This window comes from Talpa europaea (assembly GCF_964194135.1).
Source record: "Talpa europaea genome assembly, chromosome: 13".
NCBI classification, from domain to species: Eukaryota; Metazoa; Chordata; class Mammalia; order Eulipotyphla; family Talpidae; genus Talpa; species Talpa europaea.
In genome coordinates this window covers 11,055,069-11,081,601 of record NC_140080.1, presented here as the reverse complement: position 1 = coordinate 11,081,601, position 26,533 = coordinate 11,055,069, and the positions used below count along the sequence as shown (strand labels likewise).

General features: G+C 39.6%; 1 protein-coding gene across 2 annotated transcripts in view; it reads left to right on the top strand.

Annotated features, from left to right (window-relative positions):
- SEC24D (SEC24 homolog D, COPII coat complex component) overlaps positions 1-26,533 on the top strand; it is a gene marked incomplete at both ends in the record, with an annotated part of 86,818 nt that overhangs the window by 11,116 nt on the left and 49,169 nt on the right. Inside the window, 5 exons of one of the 2 annotated variants that reach the window (XM_084252215.1) lie at positions 3,445-3,593; positions 4,647-4,913; positions 5,473-5,600; positions 10,982-11,093; positions 14,113-14,240. In XM_084252215.1, coding sequence (XP_084108341.1) covers positions 3,445-3,593; positions 4,647-4,913; positions 5,473-5,600; positions 10,982-11,093; positions 14,113-14,240 — 784 coding nt within the window. Of the gene's footprint in view, positions 1-3,444; positions 3,594-4,646; positions 4,914-5,469; positions 5,601-10,981; positions 11,094-14,112; positions 14,241-26,533 lie in introns of both variants that reach the window. The other variant, XM_084252214.1, reaches the window with a different exon arrangement.

Genomic DNA, 26,533 nt, shown 5'->3' with positions numbered 1-26,533 from the left:
TAGCATGGGGAAGAAATAGATAGTAGTAAAACTACAGAAAAATTGGTTGTAGCAGGAAAAAAAGAAAGCAAGAAAAATAAGAGAAATAGTAATTTCTCTCGTGTGTGTGTGTTTGTGTGTATGTGTGTAAAGAAATATGATTTGGCAGAGATTTTGTTTTCTCAACTCTATGGTCTTAGTTTAAAATCCAGATTTTATTTTGTCACTTCTTGAAAAATCTGGTACCTGATGTCCACATTCTAACAAACATCAGCACATTTCTTGGGCAGTTTGCTGCAAACTTGAAAATAAGAAGTAAATAAGTGTTTGAGGTTGAGTCGGCCACAGACAACAGACAACTGAGACTTTGGATAAAAAGACTAGGTTTTCATGTCTCTCTTATCCTCTGGGTGTTATTCTTTGAGTATTCTTTTTTTTAAGATTTATTTATTCATTTATTCATTCACTCATTTATGTATACAAGAGCTGGGGTACAGGCCAGTGGTCTGGGGGGTGAGCGGACTCACCAAAGACAGAGTGGGGAACAGAACAGGCAGACTGACTGAAATACACTGCTGAGGGGAGCAGCAGGAGAGATAGGAGAGGTCTGGTGCGCCATGTGGGTTGCTCCCTGGCCAGCTTGAGATTGAACTTGTGCTGCAGAGGCTATGGATTACTTCATAGGTTGCATCTTAACCCCTTGCACCATCAGGGAGGCCCTTGAGTATTCCTTTTGATGTCAAGTTTTCTCCTTTTCTGCATTCAATGAAATAGTAAATTAAAATGTGTAATTGACTGCTTCTTAGTCCATCTACATGTCACCTGAAGTAATCACCTTGAGAAATACTTAAATCTATATGATTCTTAATTTAACCACATGGCCTTTTTAGCAGGAAAGGAATGCCATAACATTCCATCTGCTCATTTTTAAGATTTGAGCCTGAGAGCTACAGAGGTTGAGTGCCCATGCCACAAACGAGGTCTCTGGGTGAGGGGTCGGAGGACATGGGGTTCCCACCTGTACTCTGATACCCACCCACTGCGTTACCTTGGATAAAGTAGCAATGAAACTGAAAAATATTAGACCACCGTGTATGTTTAAAATGTTCTGTTCATTTCTTTTCCCTTATGTGAGAGCTTTTATTAGCTTTTTAATATGAATTTTATTTTTATTTTCAAGTTGATAATATTTGTTTTAAAATCCAAATCTATCTAAAGCCTAGAATGCTCAAGTTGGTCAGGAAAGAAATACTTGTGAATTTCTGAAGCCTAACTCCCACAATATATATTAAACATTGGATGATAATTAGGCATTTATGGGTCCAAAATTAATAGCTCATGGTTGTACATTCCCACTCCATATTTTAAATCTTTAACCTTTAATTTAAAAAAATACTTGAGACTCCTTATGTAATAACTTTGATTTGAAACAGATTTCATCTCTCATCACTGTCTGCATAATAAATGATTCATATAATTTTCTCTTTTGCAAATAGTAACTTTGGTGAAATATCTATCAAAATGTTTTGGGGACTTTTCCCCCTCAAGCAATTGAGCAACACCTCCCCACAAATCACTTAACTGCCGGCCCCGGTTCCTGAGTATCAGTTCCAAACATGCAACCTTACTGCCTGTCTGTAATTATTCCATATATCTAGTTCCATAACTGAGCTATTTTTATAGGACAGAATTTTTGAAATCAAAAGAAACAATTTCTTTTTATGAAGTATTGGATTTATAAAACACATTTAAGACCGTTCTTTAAATAATTTCTAAGTGATACTATACTTTAAATGTATCAAATATATCTAGAATTATATTCTATCTTGCATATGTTTCAACCCTAGTTCATTAATAGAAATCTAAAGAAAACTTTTACTTTAAAATGTTATCTGTATCAGCAGTCTTTCTGCCTACCTGAGACTACGCAGGTGCTTCCTTTCACCAACTCTCTCCCTCTGCAGGGCAGCAACTTCCTGCCTGCACATGACCTGTACTATGCCAGGGCTTCTCTTCACTGACCTGCCTCAGTGGAGGCTGCTTTCCTCAAGGCCACCTGCCTGCAACCATGCAGGCCTCTCTCAGCAAACCTGTCCCTTTTGGGGCAGCTCTTTCTGCCCGTTTGTGTCTATGCAAGTGTCTTTTACTTTTCTGTCCCTTTCCCTAATAAACTTGTTCTTTCAATATTAAAAAAATAATAATAATAAAATGTTAAATTTTATATTGTCAATCTTAATTTTTTCCAAAAATCATGTAAATCAAGGACACTTAGAATAACCGTGTTCGTCCTTTTGTAATTTTGGTAGGAGAGAACAGCTTTGCTTCCCAGAAGTATTTATGTTAATATCTTATTCATGCTATCTTTACAGCCAATTATAGCCATGTATCTGCTACAGGATAACTTGTCCTTTTACATTACAGAGAAAAATCACATAATCATTTATCCACTTTACTGAAAGTATGGGCTGTTACCTTTCTGAAATATTTTGTAACATGCCATCAGAGTAATAGCTTGAAGGTTTGTTTTGTTTTGTTTACAATAATTAGTCAATTTAAGATATGGAAGAAAACAATGAGAAAAAATAGTGTGGTGTTTTGGAGAGGGTACTCACCTTTGTCACAAATAAGTTGTGGGTGGGGGACCCCAGGCCTCTCCCAGGCTCAGCTCTCACCTCTCCAGTAGCAGTAAAGAATGGAAGGCAAGAGCCAGGGCCACCAGGGAAATACTTTCTTGTTTCCAAAGAAATTGAAATCAGAGTGTACCATCTGGGAAAATTTAATGTTTATTTAAAATTGGTAAGAAGTCATAATGTGACTCTAAGAGAAGGATTTCACCTCCTTTGATTACATAATGAGAACTGTTGATATGGCTGTCACTGTTTCATGCAAAACAAGGAAAATTAAGTGTACAGTGTGTTCAAACTAAACCAAAGGTAGAGCACAAGGGACTTTTTAGATTAAGAAAATGAGTGATTTTAAAACGATTTATTGGCTTGTTTGCTTTCAAGTACTGTCTTGTAAGGAATGTCTTGCTCATTGAAATTATAGAGCAGGTGACACTTAGTTTAAAAAACTGGATAGAATATAAGGAGAATCTTCCCACAAATATATCCTTGAAGCATTTTGTTTTCTGGATTTCTGTGCTACGGATCCTTAATCCTGTATGGACAAAGCTGTGATGGGCTTATCTCCCCAAATTGATTTCCAGCGCCAGTACTATGTTAACATTAGGATTTGTTGTTGTTAAACATCTTTACATCTTCAGCCTGTGAGCATTTAGATATGGGATAATGTTTCATGGTGTACTCTGGGATCATGTTATAATTAAAGACTTAGCATATAGCATCAGTCATTCCCCTAGTGCCTATTAGGTGGGCCTGTTTATTTTTGCAAGTTATGGACTTTGTGGCATGTCATTTGTGTATGAAACTATGATTCTGTTTAACTTCCTTTTTGTTCTCTCAGATTTCCCGGCCCTCCACCTGTCAACAGCGCGGCCCCATCCTATGCACCCTACCCACCCTCTACCCAGTCATCTTATCCGAGTCCTGCATCTACTTCATCTGTCACTCAGCTGGGCAGTCAGCTCAATGCTATGCAGATCAACAGCTACGGTACTGGCTCCAGTCTTAATGTTCACTGGCTACTTTGTGTTGGGAGTATTTTAATGAGAAAGTATTTTCTACATTTTCAAAATGGACATAACTCTGACACACCAGAGTACTACTGTGGGAATCCCCACTGTAATAGCAGCATAACCAGCCATTGATCTTCGAGAAGAATGTTTCCATTCCTTAAAGTTAGCTTTTTAGAAGTCAGTGAAAAAAACCCTCAGAATGCTTCCCATCTTTTACTGATTTTAAAATGGTAAAAGCAAAGCAACTCAATTTCACATAGAGAAAGGGGAAAAAAATCTGATTTTTGCATCCCCCTTGTGTTACTTGCTTCTACTTCCAGTAACTGGTCAAGTCAAGGAGAGGATGTGAATAACTTTTTGAACCTATACATTACCTGAATGATGCTTGTTATATAATAACATTTTCTTCTATGTGATTCTCTACAGTTTTTATCAGATACAATCCCTGAATTAGTAGCATGCATCATGCAAAGTTGATGCAACAGAGTTAAAATTTATCCCACTACTTTTCTTTTTTCTTTTTTCTTTTTTTTAAAAAGATTTATTTATTTATTTATTTTATATAAGAACCGGGGTACAGGCCAGATGCGCGGGAGGGTGAGGGATTCACCAGAGACAGAGTGGGGAACAGAACAGGCAGACTGACTGAAATACACTGCTGAGGGGAGCAGCGGGCGAGACAGGAGAGGTCTGTCTCACCATGTGGGACACGAGCTGGCTGGCTGGGATCGAGCCGGTGCTGCAGAGGCTGCGAACGGCTTCACAGAGTGGCGCTTAACCACCTGTGCCACCAGGGGAGGCCCTCCCACTACTTTTCTTACTAAAATTATAAATGTTATTTTTACCCCTTTTAAATTCTCCAGTTGTATAAAATGCCCCAAATAGTGTTGGTCTCGCTTTCTGATTGAGGGTTTCATTTGCAAGGGCACCTTCTTGCTTTACATCAGCAAGACACGTGCTGGGCTGAGTACTTTGGAGAAGCTGGAGAGTAGAGAACCATGTGGTGCTCATGTGGTCTGGTCTTTCACAGGTTCAGGCATGGCCCCATCCACCCAGGGTCCCCCTGGCCCTCTGCCAGGGGCATCATTCCAGGGTCCCCCACGACCTCCACAGCCTTCCATTTTGCAGCCCGGATCTCAGGTTCTCCCACCACCGCCCACTGCACTAAATGGCTCTGGAGCCCCACCCTTGCCTCCATCAACGCTCCCTGGGCCTCCACCTCCCAATGCTCAGTACCAGCCTCCACCTCTTCCAGGACAGACCATGGGCTCTGGATATCCTCCACCTCTGCAGCAAGGTAAGGCTGGCTGGGCTGAGAGAAGGTCTTGGGTTACCTAGGGGTACCTTTCATTGAAAATCAACTTTCTGTCTATATTGTTAGGTTTCTGTCACTCGCTCTTAAAGAATAGTAGTTTTTGAATGGCCAGCACAAAGAAAAGGCAAATCCTAGATATTCCTTCTTTAATAAGATGAAATATGCAACATGCTTGCCTGAACAGAGTGTTGCCAGTCAGCCTGACATCTGGGACGCTGGATTATAGTCATTTCTTTTTTTTTTTTTTCTAAAGATTATTTATTTATACAAGCACTGGGTACAGTCAGAAGTGCGGGAGGGTGAGAGAGTTCACCAGAGCCAGAGCGGGGAACAGAACAGGCAGATGGACTGAAATACACTGCTGAGGGGAGCAGCAGGTGCGGCAGGAGAGGTCTGTCGCACCATGTGCGACCCTCGCCAGGTGGCCGGGGATCGAACTGGCGCTGCAGAGGCTGCGGGCAGCTTCGCAGCCCAGCGCTCAACTGCTGAGTCACCAGAGGAGGCCCTATAGTCATTTCTTTAAACATTTCTTTCTAAGGAGGCACCTTCGGCCCGCAGATGGCTGGTGCACAGCTCTCCTACCCAGGAGGCTTCCCTGGAGGGCCTGCACAGATGGCTGGCCCACCACAGCCCCCAAAGAAGCTGGACCCTGACTCCATCCCCAGCCCGGTGAGTGCCTTTTCTCTCCTGAGGCCCTTCTCACAAAGGGTCCTCCTTCTCTCATTGTCCTCAGAAATGCTTGTTAACATTTATCTTGTCCTTTGTCATCATACCATAATGCCCATCCTAGGGGAAGGCTTCCTTCTCTCTATGAATGTATGGGGTCTACAGGGTGGGTTACAGCCTACTTTAGGGGTGTCTGTGAGGGAAACCTCCTGTGTGTCTTTGGTGTCCATATAAAGGTGGCAGCATCTATTGATGATGATATTGGCATGTGTTGACGGTATTGATTGAGGCCTAATGAGTGATCAGTAGGAAGAGTCTGTCCTATATGAAGTATGCCATTTTCTATAAAGCAGGGCCTTTTTCAACAAGAGAAAGTACCCAGAGAGTGAAGGGCAAAGTATTTTACATTTGTGTATTAAAAGAACAATTGTCCTGTATCACATTAGAACTGTAACTGTACTTCTTAACCCGTGAGAGTGATTTCCGTCGGAGGATTGTTGCTCTTTAGCACCAGTATCTGTCAGCTCTTACTAGGCTATTCTGCTTAACAAATGATCCCCACCTCTGCTTACCACTGCAGAAGTTTGTTTATTGCTTTGGTGACACGTCAGCAGTAGCTGTGCTTTAAGGCCTGCTCCAGGAGCCCTTATTGTAGACTCCAAGGTGAAGGGGCACCCCCACAAGGGACATGCTATCTCATCAACAAGGGATAAAGGGGAGAGAACAGGCCAATAGGTGCAGTAGCTCTGAAAGCTTCCATGCAGATGTGGCACATGACCCAGCCACTCATGTGCCCTTGACCAAGGCAAGTCAGGTGGCAAAGCTGTGTTTCAGTGGGCAGGGGAGCATGTTCTTCCCTCAGGAGAAGCCGTGATGCTATAGGGCAGACATGTAAGGTTCTTTGGGATAATGAAATTGATGCAGTTAACTTTTGTCTCTGAAGGTAGTTCTATAAACAGAAGTAAGAAAGGTAGACTAAAGACCACAAAGAGCCTCCTGCATGAGCTAGCTCTCACTGTGTAACAAACCACAGGACAGACCATCCATATCAGCTGGCAGCATCTGAAAGATTCATGTTCTCAGGCTCCATCCCGGGCCTACTAGATCAGACCCTCCAGGAGCGCGACCTGGAGTCTGTGTTTTAACAAGCTGCTGCATGCTTCTTAGGCACACTAGAGTTTGGGAAGCCCCCCACTAGGTACTCCCATCCATTGCCATGACTTTAAATGAGTTTCCCACTTTCCTAGTCAAGGACTTTTCTGGAAATCCAGATTCCAACCCCATTCTTAGAGTTCCTTAGCCATCCCTGATTGTCTCTCATACATCTCACATTTAGTTCTTAGCTAATTCTATTGGCCCTGCCCTTTCTGCTCATCCTGTCAAAGCCTCTACCATTCATCCATCTGGATGATTACCATAGACTCTTCTCTGGTCAGCCTGGTCTTCCTGTCTGCAGACAACAGCCAGTGTCATCCCTTCCAGCGCTAAGTCCCACCCTGTTGTGGCTTAGAACAAAACCCTCAGTGTGCCTCTAGATAAAACCAAAGTTCTTATAGTCACCAGTAAGATCCTACATTATTTGCCATGCTTGATTCCCCACTCTGCTGGGGGCGTGTGTGCACACATACAAAAACAGACACACACGACACCCCCCCCCCACACACACACACACGCCCCCTTCTCCCCTTCTCTCTAAGCTGGTTTCTTACCTCTCTTTTCCATTGCTTTGCGTCAGCTACACCAGCCTCCTATTATTCCTTAAACACACCAAGCACACTCTTGCCTCAAGGTGTCTGCACTTGACCCTAAATTCTCTTCCTTTATATCTGGGTAGTGATGGCCCATTTCTCATTTTCCGCATGTCCTCCTTGTTCTTCCCAATCTCTCTGGCTCCCCTGTTCATATCACTCCATACCCACAGCACTTATTTATATGTTTGTTTATTTATTGCCTGTCTTCCACCCTAGAGTGTCAGCTCCCGGAGGTCAGGGATTTGGATTTTTCCCTGCTACGTCTCCAACAGTTAGAACAGACCTAGTCCATAATATGTGTTCATGGTATTTCTTGAATGAATGAATGAATGTTAACAGCAAAAGCAATAGGCTCCATGTACTGGGATTCACTCAAGATCCTTAAAATATATACATTGCAGATCAGTATTATTTTTATCTTAAAAGTAATGAAATAGCAATGCCAGATGGTGCCTGTTTATGTTCTATTACCAAAGTAATATGCTTTTACTAACTAAATAGATTCTTCCTTCTGGAAAGAAAGATGTAAAATCTCATTTACTGAACTCCTGCTACATGTCAGGCCTGCGCCAAGTGCTCTCAGCTACTCCTTTGGGTGTTGGTTTTAATCCCTGTTTTGAAAGTGAAGAAACTAATATCATCCTTGAAATTCTTCCTCACTCTCTTTCTGTGTCTGCAGGAGGTTTACTAAGAAGTTGATCTCTGCTCTTCCCTTCTTGCTCATACCACTCCAAAGTTCAAATAATTCTGCTTTAGGCAGCCTGCCTCAGACATGCACAAATGCCTCTTCTTTCTTGTTCTTGCATCTCAAGAGAATCAATCTCTTTTTCTCCTCCTCTTTCCTTTTCATTTTATAAACCCAGAATATTCTATTCATAGCATAAAGAGTGTGGAAGTATTTCAAGTGGCACATCTTGTGAAGGAAAAAGAAATCTGTATGTTCACAGGTAGCTTTGGCACCATCAGGAATCACTGTCATCAAATCAAAGCACTTTAACAATTGATCACAGTGAAAAACTACTGACTTTCTGCTTATTGTTTTTTTTTTTTTTTCCTGAGCCTGCTTTTAAGAACAATCACTGGGGTTAAATAAAAAATTACCATAATATGTTTTTTTAAAATAACTAGAACCATGAGACTATTTCCTACTATCTTTGTAGTATTCCAGGCAAGATGTGGATGAATTAAAAAATGTAGTCATCACATAGGGCATTGATTCTTTGGAGGCAGTGCTTTGTATATTGAAAACTGGTAGTTTATCTACCTGTTAATTTAATTTTATTTTGCAGAAGAACTGGGGTACAGGCCACAGGTACAGGGGTGAGAAGATTCCTTAAAGACAGAGTGGGGAGCAAAACAGTTGGGTTTACTGAAGTACATTGCTGAGGAGAGCAGCGGACAAGACGGGGAGATCTGCTGCACCATATGTGGGTCAGCTCCCTGGCCAGGGATCGAACTCAGGCCTTCTTTGTGATGGCACTGACACTTAACCTCTAGGTCCCCAAGGAGGCCTGCAAACTGGTAATTTAGAAGTAAATTTTTTTGAAATATGATCTATTGAAAGACTGAAAACTATCTATGTTCAGTATATTAATTATCATTACTTCTTTTTTTGTTTTTATTTAAAAATTTTTAAATATAGGATTATCATTACTTCTACCTCACTTTCTTCTTTGACATGTCAGTGGTTGAAATGATTATAACAATTATTTATTTTTTAAAGATTTGTTTATATAAGAATTGAGGTACAGGCCAGATGCACGGGAGGGTGAGAGGATTCACTAGAGACAAAGACAGAGCGGGGAACAGAACAGGCAGACTGACAAAATACACTGCTGAGGGGAGCAGCGGGCGAGACAGGAGAGGTCTACTGTGCCATGTGTGACCCTTGCTGGCCGGCCGGGATCGAACCGGTGCTGCAGAGGCTGCGGACAGCTTCACAGCGCTGCGCTCAACCACCTGCGCCACCAGGGGAGGCCCATAACAATTATTGATAAATATAAAACAATACTAATTTTGAATGACCCAGATTACTTTTGTGGTTGAAATGCAGAATATAATAATGGTTTTTGATGTCTTTTCACATCTAACCTCATCTGTGCCAAACAGTAGTTATGTTTGGAGTATAGAGAATGTATGACCTTGTGTGTGTGTGTGTGTGTGTGCGCGCAGAGAGAGAGAGAGAGAGAGAGAACAATAAGTGTATAGAATATATAAGTCCTCAGTAATAATTCAAGTCCTATGAAATTAGAAGGACAGAAAAGTATAGATTTCAAGAGAGACTAAATCTATCTGATGTTCCATAAAACCATTGATATCACTGCCAGTTGGATTGGGTAAGATGGGAGGAGAAAATGGTGAAGATAACTTTTTCAGAATTTGGGGGAATACAGTTCCATATTATTAATAATTTCTTTAGGAATATAAAAACCTTCATGTCCTTCACAGCTACCTGTTCCAGTCTGGGCACTTACCTCGTTTTTCTCCCCCTCCTCCCCGCCTGTTTTTTTATTCCCTTTTTTTTTTTTTTTTAACTACCTTGTCTCGTGTCTCTTTTGAGGGAATGGTGAAGATAAACAGAAAGATCATTATTAGAACTCTTTCTTAACTCATTTTTGTCATCCCTAGACAAATTACAGCAGAAAGACAATTTCGTATGTCTATATGCTTCATCAGTTCATGTATCAGTTTTCTATGTTTATATTCTTCATCATTTCATGTAGAGAAATATAACATGTTCCAAATTAGTCAACTAAACATGTGGATTTTTATTCCTTCTGTTATCTACACAATGACACAACCAAAGTGGGAATACATAATATTGTTGGTCTCATGTCTCAGAGAGGATGGGTGTGGTGGGCGTGAGAGACTTAAAATGCAAACTGAAGATCAAGAGGGATTTGAAGAAAAAAGTTAGCTTATTATTGCACATTTTTAAAAATTTAGTCATTTTTAGCCCTTTAGAGTTTTATTACAGGAAAATGTTTTCTTTCAAAAGATTATTTTCAATTTCTTTTTCTACCAGAATCTTTTTTTTTAAGATTTATTTATTTATACAAGAACTGGGGGACAGTCAGAGGCACAGGAGGGTGAGAGAATTCACCAGAGACAGAACCAGGAGCAGAACAGGCAGACTGACAAATACACTGCTGAGGGGAGCAGTGGGAGAGACAGGAGAGGTCTGCCACACCATGAGGGATTATCCCCGGCTGGCAGGGATCAAACCCGTGCTGCAGAGGCTGTGTACAGCTTCATAGCGCGGTGCTCAACCCGCTGCACCACCAGGGAGGCTGTCTATCAGAATCTTTTAAAAACACTTATCTCTGGTTCCAGTAAACAAAGTGAGTAAAAAGCTCTCTAAAGGATTAACATCAGAGCTCAGAGTGTTACAGAATAGAACTGGGAAACCAGTGGTCTCAGTAGTGACACGTACTTTATTGAGAAAGTAGACAGAAGTGCAGCTAAAGACATGGTAGACTCTCAATGAGACCTTGATCTGAAATGAACTGAAAGGATATAGGAAATGTCTTGTTTTTGTATTGTGAAACATGAGCAGGAGGGAGACAATTTTGGGTAAAGTCTTAGCTTAACTTGCTCTGGTATCTTGTTTAACTTGCTCCGGTATCTTATCAGATCCAGGTGATCGAGAGTGACAGAGCTGCCAGAGGAGGGCAAGTTTATGCCACCAACACCAGAGGCCAGGTCCCGCCCCTGGTCACCACAGACTGTGTGATACAGGACCAAGGTAACCCTCCAGCTATAGTTTTAATTGAGATTGTGAAATTTCTCGCCATTTGAAAAAACAAACAGCACTGTTACCACTAATGGGTAACTCCTTTGGAGTTGATGAGCGAGACTGACTTGCTGTAATCACTCAACACAAAGAAGTTCTGCCAACCAATTCTGCTTGCTGCTTTAGAAGTCTAGCTAGTATCTGGTAAGATAGTGTGAATTCTCAGTTTAAGAAAATAATTTCCACTTGTGCTTTTAAATTAGTTCATGCCCTGCTTTGGTTTAATTTATTTACCCTGGAAGGTCAGCACAAGCAGAGCAGTTGAGGCTGGACACTGGCAAAGTCAGTAGGCCTGGTTCTTGCCCCTGTTGCATTTTTTCAGCAATTTTGGGTTCTGTTTCACTACTTTTCTACTGGGACAAGGAAAGACTGGGCTCTGCCTCTACTGACTGTCCTGTCTGTGCTGTCAGTTTAATAGTTTTGTTCCCCCCGTATGGGTTTGATTTTTCCAAGAAAATGTTATTCTGTTGTTCATGGCAAGTTAAAATACAGCCTGATGGAATGTGAAGTGTCAGATTCTGAATTTGCCATTTTAATGGATCCTGTACTCATTCCTAGAAGCAAAATGTGGGGGTGCAAACATGCATTTTTGTCTCTTTGAGTGGCCAAGCCCGCCAGGTGGAGCGGGGACCTCTCTCTGTGCTGCACAGTCCTTACAGAGCTGGAGGCACACTGTGGCAGAAGGTGCGCTGATCGGGAGCTTTGCACCCCTGCATGTGAATCCAGGCTCCCTCCTCACTGCCAGCATAAGCTTGCTCATCTCAACTCTCTGAACCCTGGTATTCTTGCCTTGTGTAAAGTGTGAGCACTATGAAGATGATGATTTTTTTTTTAAGATTTATTTATTTACTTGTACAAGAACCGGGTACAGGCCAGATACGCAGGAGGGTGAGAGGATTCACCAGAGACAGAGCGGGGAACAGAACAGGCAGACTGACAAAATACACTGCTGAGGGGAGCAGCGGGCGAGGCAGGAGAGGTCTGCCACGCCATATGGGTATCTCCCCGGCTGGCTGGGATCAACCAGTGCTGTGGAGACTGGGCACAGCTTCACAGCTCAGTGCTCAACTGCCTGCACCACCAGGGGAGGCCCATGAAGTTGATGATTTTTATTCATCATTGTTGACTACAAAAACAGCAATCTCATTTCAATCTAATGGTGTTATATAAGTGTTTTCTCAATTTCTATTTTTTTTCAGTGTTTTGAATCAATAAAAACATTTTTGAGGCTTTTTATAACCTAAAGAATACTCCCAACCAGCCTTATCTTCTGTTCATTTCCTTCTTTACGTCTGCCTCAGCTGTACCAAAACTCATCCCCTTTCCCCTCATGTCTCCTGTTCTCGCTTTGTGCAATTTTCTCTGCAACAAATTAGGTACTTTTGTTAAGGTATTTTATGCTTTTGGTAGCTCAGACTGAACACCTTGGAGTCCTGCCTGACTACTCTCCCTGTTTCTCACATCTCCCATCTTCACACCTTAGGTGTCATACATGTCAACAGTGAACCACGCACCTTCAGAGGATGTCCAGGCCTTGGGCACTTGTCACACATATTGCTGTCAGCTGGAGTCTACCACTGCCGGCTCACCTGGCACAGGCTCCAAGCTGGTCTCTCTGATTCTTCCCTCCCCATCACAGTCCATGCTCTAACCAAGGCAGAGGGAAATCAAGTCAGATCATGACACTGTTCTTCTTAAAACGTGGCCCCACCTCTCTGTTTCCCTCCAGAAAAGCCAGAGGGTTTAAAAGTATCTCAAGTGTTGACTTGATGTGACCCCTGTTGCTACTCTGAGCCCCTCGCCAGCTGCTGTGTCTCCCACCTGCTCCAGTCCAGCCACACAGGCCCCCTCACTTCCCCTGTCAGACCAGGCACACCCCACTCCTCTCCCTCCAGGGCAAATCCCTCCTCCTTGGAGTCTTTCTTAAGTGTTAACTTTTTTAAGACGTGGCCTGTAACAATTTAAAATCACAATCTCTTCCACTAAGACACCTTTAACCAGGTAGCATTTTTTTGTAGCATTTATCACCTTTAATAGCCTGTATAATTTACTCATTCATTCAGCTTAATATTTATTGTCCATGTCCTCTGCAAGAACTTAAACTCCAGAAGGAAACACCTAGGGCAGTGTGTAAAACTTAGTAGACATTCAATAAATACCTGATGAGTATGTCCTTTTGATTTGGGGATGTACTGTAATTTTATTTCAGAAATTTACATGAGTCATTGTAATGATTCAAAGATATTCTTCAGGCCATGGTTAATACTCATATGGCTGTGAAATAAAGGTATTTGAGGAGAATACTCATATATGGCTGTGAAATAAAGGTATTTGAGGAGAATACTCATATATGGCTGTAATACTCATATATAGCTGTGAAATAAAGGGATTTGAGGAGAACAAATGTGTATGAAAACAGATGAAGGTGTTTTTAAAAAGTAATATTTCTCTTGCAAGTAGAATTTCATCTCTAAATTCAGCTTCTAGATTTATAGAAAAGCCCAGTCAAATGGAATCATATTTGACAAGTATCACTTGCTGACATGAAGTGGTGCACAAATGCTCACCCTCCCAGCAACAGATGTGTTGATAGAAAAGGATGAAGAAAGCTCTTGATCCTTTCTTGTTTCTGTATCTTTGCTTTATTTCTTCCACTGACTCTGAACATCTCCCAAGTCTGTCACTTGGCCATATTAGTATCCTGATTACAGAGAATAAGAATAATTAAAGCACCTCTTTTATTTATTTACTTTTTTGCAGTACAACTCAGAGTGCTTTATTTTCCAAGATATTATTGTGTACCCAGAATATAAATTGTAGAATTGCATGAGACTGCCTTTTTATAAGAAATTATATAGTCTTACAAATCAGTCTTACAAATATGTTGTCACAAACACCATGATACGTAATTATATATAACAGGGCAGACACTTTCCCAAGCTTGTCTGAAGTGTGTTATTTGATGTTCCAGGCAATGCCAGCCCCCGGTACATCCGCTGCACGACCTACTGCTTCCCATGCACATCGGACATGGCCAAGCAGGCTCAGCTCCCACTAGCTGCTGTCATCAAACCCTTTGCCTCAATTCCATCAAATGAGGTAAGAATAGTAAAAGAAATAGCAGTCTAGTGGTTCTCAAATTCTCCTTTTATCTTTATTTTCTCTCACATTATTATGTGTTATAAATAGAAAATAGTCTGTTTCTATACTGCAGAAACATCTCGTCATTCATGTCATTAGGAAAACAAAGATGTGACAAGCTGTGTTTTCTGGCATCCTAAACACCAAGCATTGACAATCTGGGTCTCTTTGGGAACTGTTGTAGCAAAGCACACAAACAGAAAATGTGGAGTGATGCATGGTGATAAAGACTGAGGCCTCTTGGGAGGCCCTTGTGTCCTAGTTCAGGGCCCAGGAAAATAGAGCCTAAAGCTCCTTGATCTGACTGTGTCCACCTTAATAATCACAGGACCAAGATGCTCATAAATCTTAGTTAAGAGCATCATAATTAGAAAGCACAAGGTAAAGAAATCTGTGTGTGTTGATTAGGAAAGATGTACTCTATACATAAACAGTTAAGAGGTGGTAAATATTGACCCATTCTGACCTTAGGATGCTGTTAGTTGGTGAGGTAATCAGATGTCCCCCTGCACTGACCCTGTTCCTCCACCTGCTGCCCCTGAGTGGCGGACACCCACTGCACTCAGGGGTGACACTGGGTGCTGTTGCAGAGCTGGTGAAAGGGAAGGAGAAAAAGAGTTTTGTGTCTGGCTGGAGCTTTGACCTTAACCCTGTTGCAGTGGTCCAGTGGGCTTGGCCGAACTCTGGTTGCATTTTTTGCATTAAAAGCTGAAACCTCAGATTCTCTTTCTCAGCCCAGCTCCCATGATCCTTTGAGGTCAGCTGGTGTTATGCACGCCTAGCACCATCTGAGCAAGAGGCAGAACATCTGCAAGAGAGAGCAGAGCTGGCCCCTTTCCTGGGTTGGCCATGCCAGCTGGTATGGGGGTCAAGTGGTATGCTGGAGGGAAGAGAACAGAGCCGGTGTCCACATAGACATGGCTTCCACCTACACATAAGTCTTCTTTTAGGGCTAGAGTGACCTGGAGTAGAGGAGGGCATTGAATGGGGTGTTCCTAAAAGCCAGTCATATGCTTTGTGGACCCATTGTTTGTTTTTTTTTTTTTTAAGATTTATTTATTTATGCATACAAAAACTGGGGTACAGGCCAGAGGTGCAGGGGTTGAGAGGATCCACCAGAGACAGAGCGGGGAGCAGAACAGCAGACTGACTGAAATACACTGCTGAGGGGAGCAGCGGGCAAGACAGGAGAGGTCTGCTGTGCTATCTGGGAAGCTCCCTGACCAGTCCGGGATTGAATTCAGTGCTGCAGAGGCTGCGGATAGCTTCACAGGGCGGTGCTTTAACCCCTTGCGCCACCAGGGAGGCCCTTTGTGGACCCATTTGTAACTCAAGAAGTACTGTTAGTCTGTTCTTACTGTATGCATGATCTCTTACATGATGGTCCTTGAAATTTAATGATCATAAATACCTCTTTAAAATTTCTATGCTCCATAAAAGCAAAATAGACCAATATGGATTGACAAAACTATTCATGCCATCTGTGATATGTATGTGTGTTTTAAATAACATAGAAGCATTTTAGCTTTTTAAAATGTTTTATTCGGAACATTTTTAAACATACAGTAAATTTGAATGAATTTTACAGTGAATACTTGTATACCTGCAACCCAGATTCTCCCATGAACATTTAACTGTCCTTAATTTATCACAGTTCAATCCATCTGTCATCAATCCGTCTTTTTTATTTCAAAGTAAATTTCAGTCATTGGTATACTCTCCCTAAATACTCCATCATGCATATCACTAATCAGAGTCCAATATTTGCTTGCAGATTATTTTTCTTGAGGTAACAGTCATTAACAGTAAAATGTGCGTGTCATGGGTTTTGACACCTGCATAGACCTGTGTAACTCAAACCCCTATCACAGTATAGGATGTTACTGTCCCCTCATGCCCCTGCCCAGTCAACTTCCCACCCCTTCTCACAACCCCTCCACTGCCAACCTTTTTTCAGATTTTTTTTCATCCTGTTTTGCCTGTTTTAGGTCTTCCTATGGACTTACAGAACACGTGTTCACTCTTTTGTGTGAGTTTCTGTCAGCATAATGTTTTAGAGAACCATTATGCTGTTATTTAAATTTTTTATCACTGCAGAGTATCTCATTGTATGTATCTTCCAATTTGATTATATCATCTTTTATTGATGGCACTTGGGCAATTTCTAGTTTGGGGCATCATGAACAAAACTTCTTATAATTATTCTTGTTTTTTTTTTTTTAGATTTATTTATTTATGCAAACAAGAACTGGGGTACAGACCAGAGGTGTGGGGGTTGAGAGGATTCAGCAGAGACAGAGTGGGGAGGAGAACAGGCAGATTGACTGACATACACTGCTGAGGGGAACAGCACAAGACAGGAGAGGTCTGCTGCGCCATGTGGGTAGCTCCCTGGCTGATTGGGGATCGAACTTATGCTTCAGAGGCTGTGCACAGCTTCAGAGCGCTGTGCTTAACCCCTGGCACCACCAGGGAGGCCCCTGTTCATTTTTTTATCCCTCACATTAACCTACTTATTATCCCCTTCTAGATATAAGTAAATTGAGGCACAGATTTAGAGAGTGTGTTCTGGTCAGTTGCTACTGAGTAGCAGGATTGGAGTCTAGTCCAAGAGGTGTGGCATCTGAGCCCTCCGCTGTTACCCACATTCTTTCATTCATTCATTCATTCATTTCTGTATGCCTAGCCCCATTTTCACATATCTGAATGCCCTTCTGAAGTGTATTCTTGGGGGCTCCTGGAAACCTCAAATTTAACATGTAAGCAAATGTCTGGTCTCTACACTCGAAACCATTCATTCTCTCATAAATCCATAAATGACACGGACATTTATTTACCCAAACCTGAACCAAAATTAAACAATTATAGTTAATAGAAAATGAGGGACAACACTGATATTGATACTTACACCTATAGTTAGATCAGTGGATTATTACATGTATACAACAACTCTGTATATGAATAGCATCTTCATTTCTTTTCCTCTATAATAAATGGCATGCATATTTTTAGGTTTAGTAAAATTTTAGGGTTTTCTTCCTTATATGACTAATATTGCCGTCATTACTGCAATTAAAAAAAAGGTATGCTTAAAAATATCCTGATTTGGCATGTACCAAAAGGAATTAGTTAGTACAGTTTTTAAAAGCCAGTTCTATTGTTTGACAGAACTTTTTAAAGCTTGCCATTGTGTTAGCAACGACCTATAGAAATAAACCTAAGCTAAGCAGTTATGATTGGAGAATGTTCCCCGTGAGCATTTGCTTAGAGATATATGTTACTTCCAAGGGCATATCTGTGTTGTTCTTGCTTAATATTTCATGTTCTTACCATAAATTTTGAATTTTTATTTTTCTAAATGAAACCCACTGTCACCTTCACTATAACTGTTAGGTATTTACTCATCAAAAGTAATTGATAATTTAGTTAGCTCTTTTGTTAACTAATCTGTGATTTTATTTTTGAAGCTGTATTTGAAAAACTGAGGTGGAAATGGTAGAGGTTTGCACTACAGGATTGTGATTAATTTAATTTTTCATTTTCCTTAAAATAGGATATCTTTATATTTCAAACAAGTATACACATCTAATTATGCATAAAATTAAATAATTTCACCTATAAACCAGATGGCAGAAGCTTTTACTCCATCTGTGGCTAGATCCAGGAATATCTGTGTGGTTTTTAAGACTATAAATGGATATAATAGTCAAAGTAATTTCTTTCCTTATTGAATTAACTCAGTGCAGATAAACTTTTATCTAAGCCATTAAACTTTGCTTGATTTATAATCCTCTGTTTCCTCTGTGCTAGAACTGGGTTGGATTCTAGGGATAATAGAAAGGCAATCCTTATTGCTCTTGTCTAGGACTTGGAGAACAGGTAGGAATACAAAGCTAATTTTTGTACAGTGTGAAAAAGACTCTGATGGAGTATAACCTCCTCCTCTGGAGTTGAGGTTCAGGAAGTTTTACCTTAGTTATGACTTTGTGAACAAAGAGGTTTGTCCTATTATCTGTAGTATTTAAATTCCTTTTTCTTAGTGATTGTTCATATTCTCATTGATTCAGTAGATAAAAAAGAAGCCATTGGAAAGAAAAGGGAACAGATGTCAAAGAATTGACATCCAAAAAAGGAAATGACTGTCAAAGAATAAACCCAGTGCCAGCATATTACATCAGGAGTGGACTTTGTATCCCTCACCTACAGAAGGGATTGTTCTGCTCTGCATTTGACTTTTGATTTTAGCCAATCTTGCCGTCACAAGTTGACATAGGTTTGGCAGAGTTTACACTGCTGCTTAATGCATCAAAGGGGAATGAATGCTGCCTCACTGTAGGATCTTGTCTGTATGCCAAGCTTTTTTCAGGAATCTAGCAGCTTTCAAAGGGGTGTTATCCTGATTCGTTAGATGTAGAAGCTCAACAGGTACTGGGACTTTTAAAGTCATACAGCTAAAACGTAATGCTATTGGAGCTTGAGATTCCAAACTCCAAGTTCTTTCAACTACATCTGGCTGTAAATGAGCTTATAAAGTTTTACTTGGTTAAGCATAGAAATGGCATCCCTTCCTCTGCTGATTGTAGTTTAGTACTGGGCGTCTTGCTTCTGCCAGCTGAATTATCTTCATATGTCATTCTTAGACCTCTTTTCCTGAAATCTTCAGGCTTAAGCTGGGCTTAGTACTCACTGAAGGCAAACACATGCAGAATCCAGCAGCAGGCTGAACTTACAAGACAGGTCCTGATTGAATGAGTATACCCAGCTCACATTGAATCGACATTTCAAAGACAAAGTTAAACCAAACTACAGAATGGTGGTTGATTTCTAGGTATCTTGGCATTCTCTGCTAATATTTTTAGCATAGCACATCTTAATTATGAAGCTCCTTGGCAGTAGTTTGAGTCTGTTGATAAATACGTTGCTAATGAAGCAAAAATTTTCATCCTGCTTTGGCCAATTTGTTTCTTACATTAAATGACTACAGACTTTACTTATCAACCCCATGCATCTCCCTACAAACTCTGGGTAAGGAAAAGATCATTTGAGGGGTCCTAGGTGTATTCTATCACATGAATATGCATGCTGGTGTATTGTCACATATTCGTGAGATATGTTGCATTTCATTATAAAGAGCAGAATAAGCAACCAAACAGGTAGCTTTTTTTTTTTTGTTTGTTTGATCAAAGATGTTTCAGGAACAATAAATACTGACTACTTTCTCAAAAGCGCAATAGGTAGTAACCAAAAGGTAGAATATGGGGATAGAAGCCAAGAAATGACTTTTGTTCTTCACTCTGTCTTATCTTGAGACCTTGGACATCCATTCCCAAGAGATAAAAACCTGACTGTGACATGCAAATCTAGAAGGCTGCTAGATCTCACTTTTCCTCTTTATTGGACATTTGGTGTGGATTACATGTATTTATAACACACCTGCACTTTATTAGAAATTCACGTCAATAAATTGCTCAACCCAACCCAAAGTGGTTTCATTTATGTTGCACTTTTAGTATTAGAAAGTGTGAAAATTAAAATAAAAACAAAACACAACAAGATTGTCATTATGCATATTTTACACATAGGCCAAATGTAGCTAGCTTTAGTGATAAATGTGTTCTAAAATGAACCTGACCATTATATAATATCATGTCCTTCAAAGAACTTGAAGAAGACTTACATTAGTAAATTATTGTTAAATGAAAACTCAGAAGCATGCATCTATTTTTCCCCAATATGTGAATTGTTATCTTTAGTTGTTTGCTTTAATGCAGTATTTTGAAAAGTTTTAACATAAAAACTTAGAAAAATAATGCATTTAAAATAATGCATAACGTGACTTTGGAACAGAATCTTATCCCTTATAGATTTTGGCCACTGTTTTTATAGAGCTTTGAACAAGTACTGTGAAAAAGTTTGGCAGCTGAAGAATACAATGTTATCCCTTTTTTTAGAACAGTGTTATAATAGATTTACAGGGAGAGTTCCATTTGCCAGGGCAAAGGTTGTTAGAACTCTATTTTGAGTTACAGTTTAGAAGCTAAATGTACCAAGTTGATTTGCTCAATCACAAAATTATTTCTGCACATCTTTATTTTTGTATTAAATTGGTACCTTTAGGAGAAACAAGAATCTAGAAGAAAACATTCTACCTTGACTAAATTTTTGGTTAATCTAAGTGTGCTTGGTCATAAGAGCAGGGCATGTGTAGCATAGGTGTGAGGAGACCAGCCCCCCTGGGTGTTGAACCCTGGGCATCTGTGAGGGAAGATGAAATATTTTCCAGCCATTTTGCTGTCATTTTCATCAATTCTAAGGTCCTCATTTTTTCACACTAACATTTCTAAAATATTAATACATTTCATTAACAACTTAGCATTGTGTCATGTTCCATTGGAAGCATTGGTGCCTTTAAAATTTTTTGGGATTTTAGAATCAATGAACACTCTTACACTTAGTGATCAAGTATGAGAAAGTCAAATATTTTAGTTTTTATTTGAATATTTCCTAGGTATCAAGTTCTCGCTGAGTAAAAGGCTAAAAAAGATTAATAAGTAGAATAGTGTTCTTAAGAAAGAAGGAAGGTGAAGAAAACCCTGTGCAAACCTTTAATTTGGAGTTTCATGTTTCCTGGAATAAAAATAACACCCAAGTGTGTGAAGCACGAGTGATTTTTGGAAGCAACCCTTTATTAGGATCTTAGCATCATTATGATTAGGATGGCAAGGGTGGGAATTCACCAGGCACAGGAAGTTGGTTTCCAAGTTGACTCTGCCATTTCTAGTAGTGTGATCTTGAAAAGGACTTTTGAGCCTCATTTCTCTCATCCATAGACTTTTATTAAAGCCACTGAAATCTTATTTGTTTAAAAAAGTATAAGAAATGAAAGTTATTTTTATTATCATCTTTATCAAGATTGTTACAATTTTTTTGATTGTGCAACATTACATTCCTCCTTGGAGAACATTAATCATGGATGTTTGGGTATGTACTTACAAGGAGGAGATGTATGAAAATGACACTAATTTAAATTTGCCTGAAGTATACACAAGAGGAATATCTTCATATCCCCTTCAGGGATTCTGGCTCCATACTTTATAGAAGCAGCAGGAGGCGGCTGACAGGGACTCCACAATTTATGGTCATATATAAATGGATAGGGTTGGTTAACTCATGTGCATTTTTTAAAAGAAATGTTGCATGGAATCTGCCATTTGATATATATTGACTTTTGTTAATCAAATGATAAGCAACCAGCATTACATAAACATTTGCATAGCTTTTGGTGCTTCAGAGGCATTTGCTAAAATAATTTTCCTCAGTCTCCTACCCACTATTCTATCCTTCTAACCAGTTAAGTCCCTAATTCGACTTTCAGATTTCAGTTCAAATGCCTTAGGATCACTTTCTGTAGTTCCACACATATCTCGTACCACCGTTTGCAAATTTGTATTTGTGTTTTTGATTATATCATTTTCCCACTGGATTCCCTGATGGCAGGGAGCAGATCTGATTCTTCTTTCTCCCAAGACCTGAGACTTAAGACAGTTCCTTGAATGCTTTTGAGCTAAATAAATATTTAATAAGGTATTTTCATTGTATAATATCACCTATCTATGAAAGTAAAATAGAGTCTTGAGGTCTAGTATTGTGAGATTTTCCACCATACAGATCTAGACTGAAACATTTATTGAGCATCTATTTTGCATAAAAATGCTCTATTTGATATTGAATGAGTTACAAAGTACAAAGAAAGGAACTGGCAGTCTAGGAGCAAAGGCAAGGCTAGGACCTGTATTTCAGTCATTTCTTTATCCAGGCATCTGTCATTTAACTTGAATTTTCATGTCCTACATCAAAGAAAATATTTTATTTCTCACACATGTTCTTATAGAAAACAGCCACTTGGGGACTCACTGCAAATTTCCCTTGCTTTAAGTATGGCTAGAGATAAAACAGCTGTGCCAACCAGGATAACAGTTGCTGAAGGAATTTCTTGGGCAGTAAAATTCTTTGTAAGTTTAGCCTAGGGTTCACTTTTCTACTCTGCTCTAATTTTTGTTTCTGTCACTATCATGCTACTCTACGTATGTATGTAGTATTGGTGTGTGTGTGTGTGTGTGTGTGTGTGTGTGTATGAGAGAGTGTGTGAGTGAGAGAGAAAAGAAAGGGGAAGGTTTAATGAGTTATACCTGTTAAAATGGATTAAAATTTTTAAAATTTTATTCATTATTTGGAGAAATGAGAGCATCCCTGCCCTTCATAAAGACTATTTCTGTAGTGTACATGTAGAAGAGAAAAGCCATAGTCAGGAATCTAGTCCATGTGGATATCATGAAACTCTTCCACAAAGATCATCTTCATGATCCTCAGCTAAACTACAGAGGCAAGTTGAAGTATATTATAGTCTTTACCATGGGAATGAGATTTGTTCATTTCATTTGCTATATCCCCTACTTTCGTCCTCTACAGTTTGAAAAGTATTGAAAATTCTTTTACCTGGACACTTCAAACATCTACATTTCTCTTTTTGTCAAGATAAGAGTCAAAAATATGTATTATCTGATAATTGTCCCTTGTTATTATTTGATAAATTAAAAAGTTTTTGTCCCTCTCCTCCCGGCTCATGATTGATATTTAATAAATCAACAAAATATTTAGTGCTCTAGATGCTTTCTTTAGTTAAAAATAATGTGGAAATTATTATTTTTTAACTAAAGAAATTTTTTCTGAACATTTTAAAACCCTGTTTTCAAGTTTCTCCTCCAATGGCTTTTGATTATTTGCCCAAATCATATGAACTCAAAAAATTTGCTGCATCATTTGGAAATGGTCCGGCTAGGGCCGGGGCTGTATATCAGGACTGGGGACCAGGTAGCATTTTGCGCTGACAACAGATTGGACTCTTGACTCTTAAGAGTCCTGTATCTTTCCCACTCTGAAAAACTCTCAGAGAGAGAGTTTCAGATATGTTTGGATAAAATGTATAGCTTCTGCCAGTGTCTACTCTGAAAAGGGAAATGGTAATTTGATTTCTCTGCTACATTTATTTGTAGAATCCATTTTATAATTCTATAATCACATCAAGATTTTAGAAGATTTTCAGTCGTCTTGTACACCATCCTCTGGACAATAAAACATTATTATTTGATGGGATCATTTATAAGTAGTGTCCATTTGGTCAAGGACTGTTTATGCTCCTTATTCAAACAAGGATTTTACTGGACAAGTATTTGTTGTTCACATTTGCCAGATGTGGCTGTTGGTGCTTGTGATATGTCAGTGAACAAAACAAACTGCCCTGTGGAGCATGTATTTTAATGGAAAGAGGCAATACAGTGACCCTTGTAACAAGAGAATCATCTGCTGTACAGAGAAAGAACAGTGAGAGCAGGTAGGAGAGGACTGCCCAGAGGAGGGCTGGATTGCAGGTTTCTGATTAAATCATGCAGTCTTGTCCACCTGATTGAGAAGGTGTCATTTAAATAAAGACTTGACTTGAAAAATGTTTTGATGGTCTTTTTCTGATGGTAAGAAGATGTGAGACCAGTGGAGGGAAGACTTTAGCTAACTTGTAATTCTGCCAGAGAGACAGAGGGAGTTTGCCTCTAGGCATATTACTTCTCTTTCATCTCTTTAAAGTATTTTACAACTTTCCTTTGAGGTACAGAAAACTGCCAATTATTTTGTTATGGAAAAAAACAAACTTGATTCCTAGGGTTTTTTAAAGGCTACAATATATTAATCATCTATGGTACTTTCTGTATTCTTGTAGCAATTAAATATGTCTTCTGCAAGTGGTCTATAGTCAGACAAAAAATAACCTATGATAGGTTAGAGTTTAAAAGATGCATGGGAAAATGTCTTTCAACTATAAAATTCCTGAAGATTCTCATTCCTTGAGATCGGTGTGTCCAATATCTGTTCCAGAGAGAAAAATGATGCTGATCTTTGCAAATATACCCATAACTTGAAAGATTGCATCAACATAACCAACCAAAGAGACCTTTTTAATTTTTTGATTTAATCATATGGTCCATTTATAATTCAGTCCTGAATAGCACTGCTACTCAGGAAAACTGACATTATGGTGCTGTTTTAACTGCACTGATATATTTATTTTTTTCTTTTGGAACTTTGGATACCCTCTCACCAGAAGCAACCCTTTTATAGATTTCAGGAGAGGCCTGATTTCCCACCTTACCAAATAACCATCCTGGTATCAGGGACCTGGACAGAAAGGTCATAGCTATGTTTGCTTTAAGATGCCTTTGGTCATTCCTAGAGAGAAATATCCTAATGTGGTTATTTGTACATCTTTAGGGATGGACTTAGCACTTTAGGATTTATTGTACCCAGTCCTGACCTGTGATGAAGGAACTAGGACACAACCTCTAGTCCAAATATGATTTCTGTGATATTGAATATGCCTCTCTTCATTATTTTTATTTGCACTTCTTTCAGACTTTAGTTTTTTTGCTTCTCCCCCACTTCTTTTTTTGCTATTACTCAACAATATTGAGAATTAAGTATGTAATTTAGATGGATCATTGGTGAACCTGAAGCTTACAAAATGTTGCTAAGGAGTGAAGACTTTTAGTTAGATGTTTAATTTAAAAATTAGAAGTAATACTCAAACATATTCTGATTTTATTTTATAAGAGTTTTAAGTTGAATAAAATATAGGTGATGATGAAACAAGCAGAAATTCTAAAATTCCCTCATGGAAATTGTAAAACATGATAGAATTCACTAATTTGTAAGTAGGTTCCAAACCTAAACCAGATGTATCATTTTCCCAAAGACTTTCTTTGAGTTCAGTGACTGGCGAAATCTCTCAACTGCTGTCAGAATTGTTACCTTATAATAACAAGTGATTCAAGTGATTTGAAGAGGCAGAGGACAGAGAGATAGAGAGAGTTTGACTTTGAAGGCTCTCTGCAAAAACCCTCTAATCTTCCTCTTTATCTGCCTTCATCTCAGCTGACCAAGGCTGGTTGCCTACAGCCACCCATATGCCCCCGACTTTTCTGTTGCATTAGGTTGCCCTCTGATTGAAATTGTCCCTCTGTCATTCAGTGGATGGTAATTCCTCATCACTGCCCTATTTTCCTTGAATAAGATTTTGTTGACACCAATCACAAGTGATTCTTCTTGTGCCTTTTTCTTTAGTGTCATCGTCTGTGGCCCTGGGCCTACGAGGGCATATTTGTCTGGACACACAATAGGTGTATTTGTTTGTTTAAAAACAGTTGCCTGCCCACTCAGATAATGTGCTGTATGAGCCACAACAGTAAATAGGTTATTAACCTGGGCCTTGTGGGTCTTAGAATTTAACATGAGGCTGAAATGTGAAGTCATGATGCAAGTGTGGGATTGGGGCTTAAGGGGGTGGAGCACACAAAGTAAGACTGGACAGCTGTGCTGTCTAAGCCCTCCCTGAGGGAGGAAAGAGACCAGCTCCCAATTTAGACTAGGTGTCTGAGAAGTCAGGAGGGGAGCAGGAAACCTCTGCCATTGTAGGCAGAGGCAGGAGTAAGGAAAATACTGGGCAGAAGCAGGTAAATTAGCGGGGGGGGGGGGAGAAAGTCAAGATAATTCTTAGCTTTGGTTTTCTATTTTCTGTATGAACAAAGAGGCACAATTATCTGCTTACAAAGGTGGAAGGAAAGTTTATTGGGAGCTATAGAATAACTCCTGTAGAGAAAGAGAGAGAGAGTTGACAAGAGATGCTTAATGGCAACCAGGGAGTGCTGAGGACTTGATGTAAGGCACAGGACATGGACAAGAGCACCTTTCTCTGGACAGATACACTCTCCTGCACAAAGGCTGCAGGAAGTGTCTGCATTTATAGCACAGGGGAGGTGGATAGCTGGTTAAACAGAAGAGATTCAAGCTACAGCTCTGCAATCTGTTGGACAAGTCACTTCCTATTGCTGATTTTCCATTCTATTCTGAACATTGGGATATAAATCCCAATACCAGAACTTTTAGCATCTCAGCATCAAGTTGAGATTATATGAAAGCATTTAAACTACAAATCATATAGATATAGTTACTGTTTTACTTATATTATGTTTGAAACAGTATATTTTTCAGGGTTTTTTTTAAATTAACTCATTTATTTAGAAGCTATTATGCTTATCTCTATAATGTTTCACCATTTTTTAAATTGAAGTATGATTGACATAACATTTTCAGGTGTACAATAATACGGATTTGATATTTGTATATATTGCAAAGTGATCACCATT